Here is a 17875-nt window from a genome sequence, read left to right as displayed (position 1 = left end):
ATCTTAACAACAGTTATAGATAATGAGCCCTCCTAGAATGCCCCTTCAAATAAAAATAAAAAACGTGCCCATAGCCCTGATGGCGGACTATAGACCGCGATTGTTCACCCAGCGTAGCGCAGCGTATACGCACTTAAGCCCATGTGCGGCCGCCCTTAAAGACAAGTTTCACCGCTCAGACTCCAATAAAATCCTAAAAAAATTCAGTGCTTAATAGTTTGTGGCAACAATTATGGGAAGGCCTTTTACTATTCCATGGTGATAACGTCATTGTGCACAAGGTAAGGTCTATAAAAATTGGCTGTGTTAGTTGTGGGAAATTTTGGCTGGGCTGCACAAATTACCTAAGGGACCATTCACAGTGCTGCGAAATATGCCGCCCCGGAATTCCATACTAAAATCCACGCTGCTAACTGCAGTTTTTAATGCAGAATTGCCGACAGGATTCTATTTTCAATTCTGCACCAAAATCCACAAATGAGCCGTGTGGATTTGGGGGCTCAATACGCTGCAGGAATATTCCGTCCTGTGTGAAAAGTCCCCAATTCAATCTCCAGAGAACACATTTAGGTTGAATTGCAACAGTGGACACTGATTGTGAGCCTGGCCTTCTCATCCAGCAACAATGGAATTCCATTAAGCTTGAGGAAGAACCCTGAGTAGGTTCGAAAGCTCATCTTTTAATAGACTGCAAGATGCTCTCCCCTCGGCATGTTTATACTAGCCCCAAGGAGAAGAATGGAATGTGCAGGCAGCCACAAAGAGAACAATGCAATCTACCAACAGCAGTGAAGAGAACAAAGGAATGTTAGGGCAGCTGTTTACACAGCTGGGCGTGTGTTTAAACACAGGTTGGGGTATGACAACACAACTCCTGGAGGTCCTTTTACATGCAAATAAAGATGATAAAGTGTTAATGGGCGTTAACACTTTATGCAAATAGATCGCTTAATCTTTCAATCCTTTGAAGGGCCTTAATGCAGTATCAAACTTTTTTTTTTGTCGTACCTCAATAATGGTCATATGGAAGATTAGCTACATACATGTTCCAAATCTAATGAACACCATTTCCTGGATACGCTACATGTATGTAGATTTTGTATAATTTTATTGAACAACATGGCGAATATATGATACACAGACAGACACTTCCGTGTTACATTATAGCTATAAAACTGTGTGTTTTGGAGTTCTAGTGAATGTGGGAAGGCAGATTGAGTCATGGGTCTGTTTTCTGGAAGCCGGGGTGTCATGTGAGTCATGTGAAGAAAGTACTGGCAAAATAGAATACAAGGCAGAATGAAATGTATGAGAAGCATAGAAAGTAATGGGTGAAGTGCTGTGTGTCAATGCTGTGTGCTGTAGGTCTGGGAGAGATGTCCCTGAATGTCAACAGGAAGATTCTCCTAACTTGGAGGTATGTGGGATAAATGCACTTATTAGGTTATTCTGTAGTGTATTGCTTTGGTTTTCTAAGGACAGTTTCCCATCTGCGTTGGAACCTCCGTGCGGGCAGCTGAGCGTTAACCAAACGGACCCCAGTATAGTCAATAGGGTCTGTATGACGCTGTTCGGTCCTGTCCTGAGTTCAACCCATTCACCCACAGGGATTCCCCTTTCCTGCTCCCCGAAGGAGCAACGAGCGCAGTTGTGAAAGCACCCTACTGTGCTACATGTAAGTATCTGTATGTGTTGTTAACCCCTTCCCACTTTTTTTGTTCCTACTTTCAAAAAAATCGAAACCTTTTTATTTTTCTGGTGATATAGACACGCGACGGCTAATATCTAAAGGGTTAACTGTCACAAGCAAAGCTATCTCCGATCCTGACAGTTGCAGCCAGAGGTTAGCTGTCAAAGATTGCCAACACTTGCCATATAGAGAGCGGTGACACCCAACATCTGCCGCACACATATAGCGGAGGACTTAAAAGGGTTAATATCTATTTGGCTATATGTACTCATTTAATCTCTATGGCTACCCATCTTGTTAATGTGGCTATTGTGAACTGTACTTCTACATGTTCTGAATGGCTCCTTTTCTAGAGATACCCATCTAGTAGCACATTACTCCTTCTTTGACCTTCAGAACTGCAGCAATTTCTAGTGGCGTGCATCCACAGTTATCAGAGGACCCAGGGTGTGCCAAAAGACATTCCTCCCACCACTCCCTCTTCAGCCTTGCCGTACCGTGTATATGTGTATGTATTTAGGAATACTTTGTATAATCCTAATTCTGTATGTTGTTAGTTCTCATAATGTGCAATTAATATATTTAACTGCACACATTTAACCATTGACTGACAGGGGTGGAGTAGGGCTTAAAGGTGCCTACCTGACAATAAAACATATTGGGTGCTTTCACATGGTTCGGAATTAGTCTGCATCAGGGGCGTAACTAAAGGCTCAGGGGCCCTGATGCAAAACGTGAGCTGGGCCCCCCCTCTATCTGTACCCGTACCCATACCTAAACCATGCTGCACAGAGACATACCTTGAAGCTTCTGGGCCCCAATGCAAAACCTGTAACAGGGCCCCCAACTATAATGCTTTATTCATAGTACTGGGCTCCCTATATGGAGAAGAGAGGCCTTATGGGCCCCCTAAGGCTCCTGGGCCCGGGTGCAACCGCATCCCCTGCACCCTCTATAGTTACGCCCCTGGTCTGCGCTGATGTTATGCCTATGGGGCTTGGATTCCGCACCTATTAAAATCCGCATGTCTTTACTTCCAAACTGCAAGAATACATTCTGCAGCAGAAAAGCTTTCTGCTAACATACAGGAGATATATTTACACAATTAAAGTCTGCAGAAAAAAATGCAAGAAATTGTGCAAGACACCCCACATAACACATTCCGCAGTTAAAAATGGAACACCATCCGCACCAATTGACAAAATTCGTATCTGCATTGTGTCCTGTGACCTATTTTGTCCCATGTGAAAGCACCCATAGGGGTTTTCCGCAATTAAGGCATTATAAGGAACTACGGGTAACTAGAGAAAAGGCTGGGCCCTATAGGAAAATTTGAATGGGGTCAACCCTGAGAAAGGACCTTGACCATATAATGGGAGATAATAGCTCTATGCATGCTCTGCATATTGTATAAGTGATTACCATACAGTTATATTCAGTGATCACAGATGACATCCTCTCTGACCGGAGTTATTCACTTTTCCATCTAGTCCAGACTGCTATAATGACTTCTCCCAGCCACAACGTGTTTCTGCAGCATTAGGGCCCACTTACATGGCCGTAGGCATTTTACATGCGCCCACCAGCGCCGTAAAAACGCCTGAACGGCAAAGGGCCTGGTGCATATATGCCAAGGCCGCAATGCTGTGGGGCATGGGGAGACATTTCCCCTTTCCTCATCTTCGCTGGCTCACCTCCTTTCTCCTCCCCTCCGGCTGTTTGCAATGGGAGGGGGCGGAGCTAAGCTGCGGAGTGATGCTTCTTTATTAGAGATGAGCGAACTTACTTGGTTTGGGTGTTTTTGCACTCGAGCACCGCTTTTTCTGAGTAACTGACTACTCGGACGAAAAGATTCGGGGGGCGCCGGGGGTGAGCGGGGGGGTTGCAGAGGGGAGTGGGGGGGGGGAGAGAGAGAGAGCTCCCCCCTGTTCCCCACTGCTACCCCCCGCTACACCACGCCGCCCCCCGGCGCCCCCCAAATCTTTTTGTCCGAGTAGTCACTTGCTCGGAAAAAGCCGTGCTCGAGTGCAAAAACACCCAAACCGAGTACGCTCGCTCATCTCTATTCTTTATTGATCCATATCCAGTAAAAAACACAGCGTTTCAGCCCACTTAGGGGCCTTTTTCAAGTCAATGACTATCTTATTTTTGGGGAAACAGGGTAAGTGACAAAAATAATTACTGCCATTGTCACTTTTGATATTCTGCACTCGCTGATGTGGTCTATCACTACTGGGTTGTTTCACTTCTGGTGCCGTGACCTCTGCTTCTGTAATGCTGAAACAGAGGTTTATTAAAATAATGGAAACCTCTACAAGAGCATTATCAGTCCTAGGTGTTTCCATTATTTTGATACAATCCCTATATAGGCCCCTAAAGAATGCAAGTATCTTTCCTCACAAAAAAAATGCTTCCAGGTCGGTGAGATCACTTAAAAAGATGGAGGTAGACTGTAATTCTTAATGCCAATTCGGCTTAGGAAGGGATGAAGGAATTAGTGTTTTCTCAATATCTTGCCAAATCCCCTTGCTGTTTGCTGTTATTAAATGATGTATGAGTGTGTATTATAATAAGTGCTCATATAGCACATATTAAAGAATAATACATTTTTCAGTGGGAATTCAGGAATGGGAGCTATGTAGGGAAGAGGCCCTAAACACGGCCACTACCTTGAATTCATGGTCTTCTTAATTTATTATGACTTCTCCATTGGAGGTCTAGTTATTGCAGCCCTTGTTCTGTTACCATAAAGTTCTGATATAGTGTATTATGTAGCACAAAGAACACTCTCATATGAGTCCCCAGTGAGACACAGTCTGATTTCGGTTTCTTAAGCCAGACAGTGGCATAACTAGAACCCTATGAAATCCAGGTCAAATTTTGGTTCTGCTCCCCCGGGGGCCTTAAGTAAATGTCATTATGTAGGATATTTGCTTCTACTAATCATGTCACTGACAACAATGATTTGTACTGCAGCACGATCAATGATACACTATAGTTTTATTATTTATTGCTTATTTCCTTAAGTTCATACAGGACATTTGTCTTTACAAACTGACCAACGTAAATGGGGCTTTAGATGCAATAGCAGCATCCCAGGGAATTACTTCATAATGAAATTCCGTTTCTATGAAAATGAATTCATACTTGATGCCCCCATTTTGATACAGATCCCAGAACTGACCCCTGAGATTAATTCACACACCAGACTTGACCGCCAATTTAATTTAGACTTCAAACATGACCATCTAAACCACATGTGTCAAACACAAGGCCCGCGGGCCGAATCCGGCCCGCTGCCTCATGTTATGTGGCCCGCGGCATGCCGACGGTCGCTCACCACTGTAGTGATTTTTTTTTTCTTTTTTTGGGGGGGGGGGGGGGGGGTTATACTGCAAGTCAAACCTGCACCATATATATAGAAACATCATATATGCAGAAAACCAATATGAGTATATTTGTCCAGGATAAAAAATAAATGGAATTTATTTATTTTTTCTCCCTCTGGGATCAGATCCCTTTATGGGGGCTATACTTCAAGTCAGACTAATATCATGTTCATAGAAACAACGTATATGCTCATGTTTGTACTTATCTTTTGACAAAGAGAAATAAGGAAAACGTTTTTTTTTTTCTCTTTTTTTTAATTTTTAATTTTTTTGTTTTGTTGTTCCTGAACATGCAGGCTAATTTCTATATAAAAGGGGAGCTAAGTATAATGCCATCGCATAGCAAGGGAAATTTGTATGGTCCTCTATATATACAATTTTTATTAACCCAATTGTGAGGTTCAACTCAACAGATACAAACATAGTGCAACTAGGGGTTAATCTTGCAATAAATGAAATATATGAAGCTTTGGCAGAGCGCCCGTTGGTATCCTTTTTGTGTTATATTGCTATATGTGCGATATGTGGTTACTAGAGATGAGCGAACGTACTCGGATAAGCACTACTCGTCCGAGTAATGTGCCTTATCCGAGTACCGCTGTGCTCGTCCTGAAAGATTAGGGGCGCTCCGCTGCTGACAGGTGAGTCGCAGCGGGGAGCGGGGCAGAGCGGGCGGGAGAGAAGGAGAGAAAGATCTCCCCTCCGTTCCTCCCCGCTCTCCCCTGCAGCTCCCCGCTCCGCAGCGCGTCCCGAATCTTTCAGGACAAGCGGGGAGGTACTCGGATAAGGCACATTACTCGGACGAGTAGTGCTTATCCAAGTACGTTCGCTCATCTCTAGTGGTTACTACAGGTTTTATTTACAAGCATTATCCTACCAGCAATAGTTTGATGTTTTTTGTATATTTTCCCTTTTGCCCTATAGCCTGTACAGCTGACAGCCATTGTAATTATTTGTTCTGTTCCACCTATTTAAGCTGGTCCCACACTCTATTCAGATCATACCAGTGACGAAGGCTCTGTGCAGCCGATACGCGTCTGGTCCAGAGATGTGTATACCTGGCAAATTTTAAATATGTTTAAATAAAGGAAGATTCTACATTTTATTCTGCAAGCAAGCGTGGATGACACTTTTTCCTGCATGGAATTTTCTGCTGTAGTGATTACCAGCTGGGGTGCCGCAGCTCCCCACTTGTAATCACACTGACAGCGCTGATCCCGGCGCACACTCTGACATCAGAATCCTTCTCCCCTGAGTCCCCTGCTCTTCAGTTCCGCAGGAGAGGACTCAGGGAGGAAGCGTGCCGTGCTGCACACACTGTGCATCTGGGCGCATTGGAACTTTTTCCACAAGACTTTTGCACTATTGAGCAATTCCAGCAACCTGATTGGTTGTCTGGGGGGGGTTGGCTGATTCACAGTGATTGATTGTCTGGGTTGGCTGATTCACAGTGATTGATTGTCTGGGTTGGCTGATTCACAGTGATTGATTGTCTGGGTTGGCTGATTCACAGTGATTGATTGTTCACTAAATAACTAATCAGGTTGCTGGAATTGCTCAATAGTGCAGAAGTCTTGTGGAAAAAGATAATATGCCACCCGGGCTCAGCACGATCCAAGGAGGAGGTAAGCATATGGCTGGGGAAGGGGGAAGTTAATATTGCTGCTGGGGGGTGGGGGGTTAATATTGTTGTTGCTGGGAGGAGGTTAATATTGCTGATTGCTGCCGGGGGTGAGGGGGTTAATATTGCTGATGTGTGTGTGTGTGTGGGGGTTAATATTTCTGCGGGGGTAAGGGGTTAATATTGCTGGGAGGGTTAATATTGTTGCTGGGTGCGGGGGAATAATATTGTTGCTCGGTGGAGGGTTAATATTGCTGCTGGAAGGGGGTTAATATTGTTGCTGGCAGGGGGGGTTAATATTGCTGCCGGGTTGGGAAGGGGACGGGGGTTAATATTGCTGCTGGGAGGAGGTTAATATTACTGTGGGGGTCGCTATTACTACTGGGGCCACTGTGGGGTACCCTGTTACTACTGGGGCCACTGTGGGGATTGCTATTACTAATTGGACCACTGTGGGGGTCAATATTTTTACTGGGGCCACTATCAGAGTCACTATTACTACTGCGACCACTATAGGGGTCACTATTTTTACTGGGGCCACTATCAGAGTCACTATGACTACTGCGACCACTATAGGGGTCACTATGACTACTGCGACCACAATAGGGGTCACTATTAGGGTTCACTCACTCGGGCGTAATTGCATTTCGGTCGCACAAATACACTATGTATTTGCGCAATCGAAAATTGCTTATACCTACGTATTTGGGCACGCAGAAAAGAACGCAGACGGGCCCACTGAGATGGTGCGCAAATATGCAGTGAATACATCGGTTTCCTGCGCATTCACCACGTATTTGCGCAGCCCATTCACATTAAAGGGGTTGTCCCGCGAAACAAAGTGGGGGTATACACTTCTGTATGGCCATATTAATGCACTTTGTAATGTACATTGTGCATTAATTATGAGCCATACAGAAGTTATAAGAAGTTTTTCACTTACCTGCTCCGTTGCTAGCGTCCTCGTTTCCATGGAGCCGTCTAATTTTCAGCGTCTAATCGCCAAATTAGACGTGCTTGCGCAGTCCGGGTCTTCTTCTTTTCTCAATGGGGCTCCGTGTAGCTCCGCCCCATCACGTGCCGATTCCAGCCAATCAGGAGGCTGAAATCGGCAATGGACCGCACAGAAGCCCTGCGGTCCACCGAGGGAGAAGATCCCGGCGGCCATCTTCAGCCGGTAAGTAAGAAGTCACCGGAGCGCGGGGATTCAGGTAAGCGCTGTCCGGTGTTCTTGTTTAACCCCTGCATCGGGGTTGTCTCGCGCCGAACGGGGGGGCTGTTGAAAAAAAAAAAAAACGTTTCGGCGCGGGACAACCCCTTTAAGGGACTATTGGGGTGCACAGTATGTAACAGAATGATGTGTGACAATATACATCATGTGAATGAACTCACTGAAATCAATGGCTTCCATTCACTGCATATTATGTACGCAAATACGCTTGTGTGAACAAGCCCTTACTATACCGTCTTACAATCAGCCCTTTGAAGGTCACCATAAGCCTGATGTGGCCCTTGGTGAAAATGAGTTTGACACCCCTGATCTAAACTAAAGGGTATTCCAGGTCCTTGATGACTTTGTTTCTTTTAACACACCCTGTGGAATTAAGCACTTTTGTAATAAAGTTTACTTACCTGCTCCCCATGGATCGGTCCCCGCAGGCTGGTCACATGGCTATTAGAGATGAGCGAGCATACTCGATAAGGCAAACTACTCGAACGAGTAGTGCCTTATTCGAGTACCTGCCCGCTCGTATCTAAAGATTCGGGTGCCGGCAGGGGGGTTCCCCCCGAGAGTGTGGAAGGAGGGGGCAAGGCTAGAGGGTTCTGCCCCTCTAGCCCTGCCCCTCTATGTGTTGCTATGGGGATTCTCTTTGAGAATCCCTGTAGCTCCGGCCACTTTCTCTATGCTATGGGGATGAAAAATTGCCCGGTCACGTGTTTTCAGCCGATGCGAGTGGCGCTTTTTTTTTGTGTGCCTTTTGGTGCGCAAAAAAACCCCGCTCATCTGACCAAGGCCTAACTAAAGAAAAAAGCACGAGTTCCTCAGCCTGATATCATGCGCGCCCATTTGAATGTAGTCTAAGACTAAGAAACTCCATGTAGTTTTACAGCTGGTCAGAATTTAGCTGAAAAACCCAGTGCTACAAGATAAAGTGCTAATCAATAACACTGTGCCACAATTTTTTTTTACATTTTCATAAGTAATTGATATGTTTCTCCATAATTAAAACCTATGGATTCCACTGGTAACATTGCATAATAGCCGCACGTCTCGCTTTCAAGTTACAAACCATTTCCTTTATTTAAGATGGTAACAGTTTGGACGTGCCATAATATTACTATTCAACTGTTTTTGGTGGAAAATGACACTTGGATCTTGACTTCCTCCTGTAATAAACATTACTTTCCCTCCATAAAAACCCCAATAGCGGCCACAGTAGTGATAGTGACCCCTATAGTAGCCCCAGTAGTAATAGTGACCCCCATAGTGACCCCAGAAGTAACAGTGTCCCCTATATTGGCCCAAGTAGTAATAGTGACCACCATAGTAGTCCCAGGGATGATGCCAGGCCAGAGGCCAATAGCAAGCCTCCCATTGGATCGGGAATAGGTAATACGGATGAAGCACAGGTTTTATTGTAGAAGGTATATCTGGATACAGAATGCTATCTTTCTGTTTACTGGAGAAACCTTTAGTATTTATCATGCAGAAATAATAGTCAGTATGTTGGTCTCTCTGTTCTCGCCATACCATTGGAATGGCATTCTACTCTTGCCTTTCAGCCACTGTGTGAGATGAGTGTTACATGACACACAGATGATGTGCGGTGCCCACTTCTAATCTTGGTCACCAAGCTTTATTCTGAAATACTTGTGATAGGCCCACTTTACTAAGGATGTTATTTTCCTCTGCTGTGTCTTTGTTGTGAACTGCCCGCAGACATAGTAGAGATTGTCTGGGTTGTTCAGACATCCACACCACTCAGACATATTGTTATTACATTTTGAAAAGTAGTCCCAGTCTAACCAATGACCTGTAAAAACACAGTTCATCAATTACAACTTACTGGTGGATGATCCACAGCGTTTCTGCTATGTGGTAACATACCCTATATGTTATATAAACCTACCCTTATAGTGTTCAGTCAGCATGCGGTGTGTAACAGTGATTGTGAAATAGTTGTGCAATCCTTATTCTTCTTATTAAGTAAGGTTAATGTCGAGCGACTGGATTAATTGTTTAGGCATATTTCAAAAAAATAAAGTACAACGGCAATTGGATTACCTTATTCTCCATAACTGGAAAACCTTACGTGGTAGAAAAAAAACAGATATCATATTTGAATTCTGCGCACTGAAGTTACTATAAGCCTCCTATCTGCCTATCGGTTACACAAATTGTATTGCACAGTGTAATTTATCAGGCTAGATGGACCAGTATGGTCAGAGAACAGATGGGGCGATAATAGTTGACCCAAAGTTGGGTCATTCTTTGCTACATTCCTGTGACCATTGTGGAGAATAGATGTGAAAGTAGGATCAATATGCAAAACAAGTATATATTTATTAACTATCTGGCGTATTTCCTGAAATTCGCAAAGCAGTGGAAACTATTACTGGATGACTGGATTATTTTACAGATGGAAGCATATGTAAGAGATCAGATCGATCCCTATTGTTTACAATGAATTTGGCTTTGTTTAACTTCCAGGGTGGATATTTGCTTTCTTTAGTTTTATCAATCTCACTATTTCATTGATTATGTAATAGAACAAATACACTTTACACAAAGCAACTCCCCCACTGGAATACTCTTGATAGTGTGAGTGGGGCGACACGGTGAAGTTTTTCGGTATGTCAGCATATTTACCTGTTGATGATCAAGGTCAACGATCAATGCTCAACTGTATATCTAGATAACAGATAGAGAAAGCATGGAAAGAAAAGGAAAATTTTGGCCCAAAGAGGTTATTATAGAGATACAGTTCTAGCTGTGGTACGGCTGTCACATCCCCCGACCAACGGAATAACAGGTCACCTATCTAGCAGCCGTACCAGGTGAGAACTGCATTAAAAGGGATTGTCATTGCAAAGAAGTAGTGTCATTCCCACCTAGCCATAAAAATTATGGTGATGGATGGGGAAATTTTCACTCCCCTACTAGGACCCATACACTGAAGAAAAACCTACCATTGAGCTGAGAAAAATTATTGGAGAGTAGATAGCAAATTTGCTTCAACTTGCATACCGCTATATTGTTTTTGCTTTGAAGAGAAAAAAAAACACAAATCTGTTAATAACAGATAAAAGAACGCTGATGTAAACCCAACCTTACTAGCAGTACAAACATAATACATAATTATTATGATAACACAATATTTGGGTTCCTGCGATAGTATTTGCAGTATGCCAGTATCTTATTCTTTTCATTATTGGCATAAGCTAATGCCGCTTTCTCTTTAGCTTACAGATTTCAGTGATGTGCCATGTCCTGTCCGGTCTCTTCCTCCCCAATGGTATCACACAGTCCAAGTGCGGAGAATACGATCGCTTAGGGCTCGAAGCAACAGCGATCCGCTCCAAGGAAAGAACTTAGGGCAGGGGCTTCAGTGGGTGAGTGTGGCCAGTGGAGTTTGTGTTGTAAAACAGAGAACTCATAAGTTTATGCAACAATCCTTGTTTGTTACGTTTATCATAAGTATGAGGCCCTTCACGAACATCACCAAAGTGTCCAACCATGACTCGATAATGTCCATAATTGACCAAAATGAACACATAACCTCACCAAAACAAGAGATATACAAAAAAACAGAAATTGGAATGCTATCCCTAACCAACATTGGCTTGGAGGACTCTGCCTAAAAGTTGGGTGATTGTTCACAGCCACATAAGACACAACAAAAAGGACATGGTTCAGGTGTCCGCACACCAACGGATGGGGAAGGTTCAAGCATCCGCACACCAACAGACAGAGGAAACAAACACAACATATGCTTTAGACATCTTACCACCATCAGACTGAGGAAGCAGACAGAACTAGACTCAGGCGTACAACCACTACCTGACTGGTGGGGCAAACAAGTCCGAATACAGGCATCCGATCACTATTGGACGGGTGGTACAAAAAAAACAGGACTTACACCAAACAGACAATGCCAGAGAGACAAATGTCCGAACAGCATGCATACACACAGCACAATAACCAGCACCCATGTGAGGGCCGGACGGAAAAAAATACAGATCTGTTTTGGCTGATTAGCCGGATAGGGAAAACACCTCCCTATTGGCCAACCTGACGGCATTAGTCATGGGGTGTGAAAGGTATATTTTCATTTTGCTATTGAGCAAACCCACATTGTATACACATGTAGACAGTGTAATGTAAGTCAGACGTCACATGACAGTTAATAACATAATGCACGGTGTAGGTGATGTCATGCCCTATGACATATTACTGTCAATGTATTTGAATACTCTGCATTCACAGATTGCTAACTATACACTGTATTGCTGGATTATGACTTAGATGATACGTTTTCAATTGTTTTTATGCTTTGACAGCCAAAGAAAGGCCTGTCATTTGGCAATGCTTCTTCCTACTTAAATCTTGAAAAACTGGGTGAAGGTTCCTATGCAACAGTATATAAAGGAATAAGCAGGTAAGTGTCATGTTTCGAATTTCTTTGTTGGAGTGCTAAAATCCTCAGAACAAAATGCTGTATATCAGGGGTGTGAAACTCCATTTCACTGTGGGCCACATCAGCATTATGGTTGTCATCAAAGGGCCATTCATAAGGGTTCATTCACACGGCGTATTTGCACTCTGTATTATGTGCATATTTTTTGTGCAATAGATAGACAGCTAAAGGCCCATTTAGACAATGATTATCGCTCAAAATTCACTCAAATGCCATCTTTTGAGCGATGATCGTTGTGTCTAAACACACTGCCATTATGCACTGTTCGTTCAACGTTGGTTTCTAGCAAGCTAGAAATCAACAATGACTGTTATGAGCGCAATATGCTGATTTTCTCAGCGGGCGGCGCTGATAGTATTCTTTCAGCTGGTATCCCGCTGGGATTCAGTTGTCCACTGAATCTTAGAAACGATGGTCTTTCATGATTTCCCGGATTGTGGTCCATTGAATTTACCTGCTTTTAGCTTCTCCATGCTCCTCGCAGTAAATTGTTAAGAAAATTGTAGATCAATGTATCAGTTAATTGTTCTTTTATTGCATTGTAGACTAAAAAAGATATAGCATGATGCTAGTATAAGCAGTGAAGGCGTTAAACGAAAGGTTTCTATAGCTCTGCATGGTACTGGGACTGACATAAGATAAGAAAGTCTCCCAGACCCCCCCTTGCATTCCTTTTCACTGAATTCATAAGGGTTTCATTGTATGTTATAGTAACACCTTAAAATGTGTAACCTATGTTAATCATTTTAGTTTCAGCCTATTATGTATTATTATTAATCTTGGAGGTATGTACCTTTCCTGTGATGTCATTTATGGTATATAAACCACATGCACCTTAGAATAAATTAGAAATCATCTGATACCGCACAGGCTGGTGTGATTTGTATTTCTCCTGGGTCCAGACTTCTGCATGAGATCTGGGATCATCTTCTCTTTGATAAGCACATAAATTCTCACTACAGAAATTTTCTACATTTGTAGCCAAGGCACGTTCCATTTTTCTTCAGTGTCTTTACAAATTATTTCACCAACCCAGTTCGATGTGTAGTAGTGGCGATATGTGCCATATGTACTAATCGTGAGCAAATGCTGGCGGGAAAATAAAGCAAATGTAACAATAGATGATGTCATCAGGAATAGCTCAAACACTAGAGCTCCGAGAACAAAATGGATGTTATTTCAGAATCAGCGGCACAAAAATACCCAGAATAAGGTCTAAAATTCCAGGCACCATGAAGACAATGTTGTTCCCCAGTGTTATGCTTTTGCTCTGATATTGTAATCACTTACTTATATCAGTGCCCCAATCACACATGGAATCAATTAACTTCCTAACAGCTGCCTCTAGAAGCTTGATTTTTTTCGACAATGGGTGTACTTCCATGTAGGTGTAAATTTGTGCAGTGGAGTTTTCCAGGGCAAAAATGACGCTGCAGCTGAATCTACCCTTATGGGATGGAAAGAATGATTAAAAACTGCGAAGAACTCAACCACCAGTGAGAAAAAACAATATCCAGGAATCATAAGGAAGATGCTAGTATCCGACTATTACACTGCTAGAAAGGAACAGAGCTGAGTCCCACGGCACTTATAGGTCAATAATAGAGATGAGTGAGCATACTCGCTAAGGGCAATTACTCGATTGAGCATTGCCCTTAACGAGTACCTGCCCGCTCGGAAGAAAACATTCGGCTGCCGGCGGCAGGGGGCGGGGAGCGGCTGTGGAGAGCGGGGAGGAACGGAGGGGAGATCTTTCTCCCCCCCCCCCCCCCCACTCCCCCTGCTCATGGCAGCAACTCACCTGTCACCCGCGCCGGCAGCTGAACCTTTTCTTCCGAGCGGGGAGATACTCGCTAAGGACAATGCTCGATCAAGTAATTGTCCTTAGCGAGTATGCTCACTCATCTCTAGTCAATACTAATATATAGCAACATACATATATGGAAGTCATCAAGAACTAAAAATAAGGAGTCACCGTCCCCTGAAGATCATGGTGGCTGTAGACATGAGCCTTTACCACTATGTCTGATTATAGCATCATAACTTTAGAACATTGAGATAAATGAAGCCATTGTTAAATCATGGCGGCACTACTCCTGGTTGAAGCCATGCAAAATAATAATTTATGACACTTCTCTGCAGCTGTAAATGAACTAGTGGTATTGATTCTGTACTGCTACTGATTCAATAAATGTATCTGACCTAATCTGCCTGCAATCCCCAGGTTCTTTCATGTGGAATGCTGGTTACAAGGAGCAAACAGTGAACTGGATATACTGCTCCATTATTTTTAGGGTTTGGGGTTATTTGATGAATTCAGCACACCTATAGTATTTTGTTATATTCTGCACAGGTTAACCCTTTCCAATCCACTGTCTGACGTCTTCAGACATTCTGATTGAAGCCTGTACAGCTCCAATGTCGGAAGACGTCCGGCAGGGTATTCTTACTGTATATTACTGGCCGCTCTGTTGTCAGGGGCCTCTCCAGCATGTCCCATACAACAGTAGTGGCTCTAGCCAGCAGACGGAGCCATTGTATAATGCACCCCCAACTTATCACAGCAGGCATATGTTTCACTTATATTTGGCTTTTTTCGAACACCTTTAGGCCACTCTCACACACAGCGTCGGTAAAACACCGCATTTCAAACGTAGCGATTTACCACGATTTTGATCAGTGGGCTTGGACGCAGGTTACTGATAGAGCAGACAGCGCTCAAAAATGCAGCATTTGAGTGTGGATCTATCAGGCCCCATTGAAATCAGTGGGAGTATGGAACCGCAATTGGCGCGACGTTTGAAATGCCCCTAGCCCCAGTGTGAGAATGGCCTTAATATGTCCGTCCATATGTTACAATTTGCCACAGCATCTATACCATCTTTAATAATGTAAAGCAGACACATCATTGGCTCTGCTTGTACTCAATTAAAGCGTCTCTCTGGTCTTGGATAAACACCCATGGCCGCACTGCTTCCCAGATTACCTGATGCACACTGTGCATTAATATGCATTGGTGCATGTACATGGGTGTATTGTCACTTGCGTAACATGCGATGACTTGGAGGCAATGAAAGTCAATGGACTTTCATTCGTCCATTCACACATGCGTGGGGGCACTGCGTATCGATATGCAGGAGAAATAAGTAGCAGCATGTTCTATTTCTCCCCGTATCATATGCAGTCCTTGAATGGACTATGTATGACACGCTGTCATACGCATGCAATGTGTATGGGCCGCATTTCGATACACATCCTCTCTCTGAACGGGCATTTTTTGAAAAAATAAAAAATAAAAATCACACTGCGCATGTCTGCACCGTCAGATTCCCAGGCATGCGCAGTGTCAATGGGAGCCCATACACGATCTATGCTGTCTCTCTAGCAGAGCGTATGGGGTGTAATGTGTACAATGCTGTGGGAGACTGGCAGCGTTATATGCATACGCCCACGCCCTTGTGAATGAGCCCTAAGCAGGGGCGTAACTATAGAGGATGCAGCGGATGTGGTTGCACCCCGGCCCAGGAGCCTTAGGGGGCCCATAAGGCCTCTCTTCTCCATATAGGGAGCCCAGTACTATGAGTAAAGCATTATAGTTGGGGGCCCTGTTACAGGTTTTGCATCGGGGCCCAGGAGCTTCAAGTTACGCCTCTGGCCCTAAGTGTTAGACTATCAATGCACTATATCTGCTCTCTGGTTGGCCAGAGCTACTCAAGTGATCAGCACTGACCAACCAGATAGCAGTGCACAGTGTGCACTAGCTAGTTAGAAAATTGCGGTGGCCATATTGGATGGCCCAAAATAGAGCCTGGAATGGCCAGATTGGAGGGACAGCAGAGACGTAAAACTGTAGTATAACCCCTGCGCCCTTTTGTGACTGGAGGGTCACTTTAAAGGAGGCGCCATAGAATCAACTTTTATCATCTTTCCACGGGGAGGGAACACAGTTAAAAAACACGAAAACAATGGACCAGTATAGTACAGTGCAGACTAACGTATTGACCTAATGTAAAGTACACAGTAAAAAATCATTCAATGCCAAACGTGCATCTTTTTGGTTATCCCGCCTCCCAACAAAAATTAAATAAAACCAAAAAAAAAACACTTCAAAATAGTACTAATAAAAACTACAGCTCACCCAAAAAAAAACAAGCCACACAGCTGCATTAACAAAAAAGAAAAAACGTATGGGCCTCAGACTGTGGAGACAAAAAGATTTTGTTTAAGGGCTCAGTCACACGGGTGGCGATCCGTTCGTATTTCCGCGCAGTAAAACACCTGCACAGCATGTGCCAGAAAAAGAACATATAGCTGGCAATGGAGCTGGTCATGCGGATATTCATCCCCACGTACGAGCGTACGAGCGATTTTCCCACGCGTAAATACACTTTTATTAATACTTTTATTTTTTAAAATTAGTAAAGCAAAAAAGTGTAAATTTGGTTTAATTGTAACTGCACTGACCGTAAAAATAAAGTACTCATGTAATTTTTACCACAGCATAAACTCCATAAAAAACAAAACCCCTTTCTCCATTTTAGGGCTTAGTCAGATAAGCGTTTTTTGTCACGCATGTATAGGTATGTGAAAAAAAATGCAGACCGCAGTTATAAAAAACGCGTGACCGGAGCTTTAGACGCGTTTTTTCTTCGCACTTGTTGTGCAGTCCTAAAATTCACACATATAGTGCTGCCCCATTGAAAGCAATGGGAGAGGATCACTATCACAGCCACAGCAGGGGATTCCTCAGCTGTGATTGGTCAGAGTGCTCAGCCAATCAGAGGCAGCACTTCCAGGAGGCAGGGATATTTTCAATCCCTAGCCAGAAGAACATGAAGAGTGTCGGGGACACGGGCAGAACACGCGCCGGAGCTGACATTGCTTCTAGGTGATGTATTAATATTTTAAAAATTTTTTGCTCATGTGGGCAACCCTAGTCCCTCAAAGCTGCATGTTGTGTGACTCATGATACATACTACTGGAGTGTGTGCATCAGGTAGTCAGAGAAGCTGGTGCGGCCATCTTTGTTTGTCCAGAAGTGGAGGATCACTTTAAAAACTTGTATACGTTTTTCGCCACATTACGTATTAAATAGTAATGTTACAAAATACAATTTATCTAGTAAGTCCTAATACCAGAGGTGTAACATGAAGCTCCTAGGCCCCGATGCAAAACTTGTAACAGGGCCCCCAACTATAATGCTTTACTCATAGTACTGGGTTCCCTATATGGAGAAGAGAGGACTTATGGGCCCCCTAAGGTTCCTGGGCTCGGGTTCAACCGTAACCCCTGCACCCTCTATAGTTACGCCCCTGCCTTATACAGTATGTCCACAGAAAATTTTATTAAATTATGGCTTTTGAAAGATATCACTGATCAGTCTTCCTACCACATCTTCTCTTCGCCGATCTTCTCCTGGCTCCTGCTGTCCTCCGGGTCACCTCTCGGCTGATTCTTCTTCTGGTGATGAAGTGTT

The 17875-nt window shown here is 43.7% G+C and overlaps 1 protein-coding gene across 2 annotated transcripts in view; it reads left to right on the top strand.

Annotated features, from left to right (window-relative positions):
- The window catches only part of CDK15 (cyclin dependent kinase 15), a 163418-nt gene that overhangs the window by 16758 nt on the left and 128785 nt on the right, over positions 1 to 17875 (top strand). Inside the window, exons 1-3 of one of the 2 annotated variants that reach the window (XM_066575421.1) lie at positions 1294 to 1417; positions 11165 to 11314; positions 12263 to 12360. In XM_066575421.1, coding sequence (XP_066431518.1) covers positions 1328 to 1417; positions 11165 to 11314; positions 12263 to 12360 — 338 coding nt within the window. In that variant the 5' untranslated portion in view covers positions 1294 to 1327. Of the gene's footprint in view, positions 1 to 1293; positions 1418 to 11164; positions 11315 to 12262; positions 12361 to 17875 lie in introns of those variants that run through there. The other variant, XM_066575422.1, reaches the window with a different exon arrangement.

The sequence above is a fragment of the Eleutherodactylus coqui genome, chromosome 8, assembly GCF_035609145.1.
Source record: "Eleutherodactylus coqui strain aEleCoq1 chromosome 8, aEleCoq1.hap1, whole genome shotgun sequence".
NCBI classification, from domain to species: Eukaryota; Metazoa; Chordata; class Amphibia; order Anura; family Eleutherodactylidae; genus Eleutherodactylus; species Eleutherodactylus coqui.
Note: the sequence above shows the minus strand (reverse complement) of the source record. Positions and strands in the feature narration are given on the sequence as shown.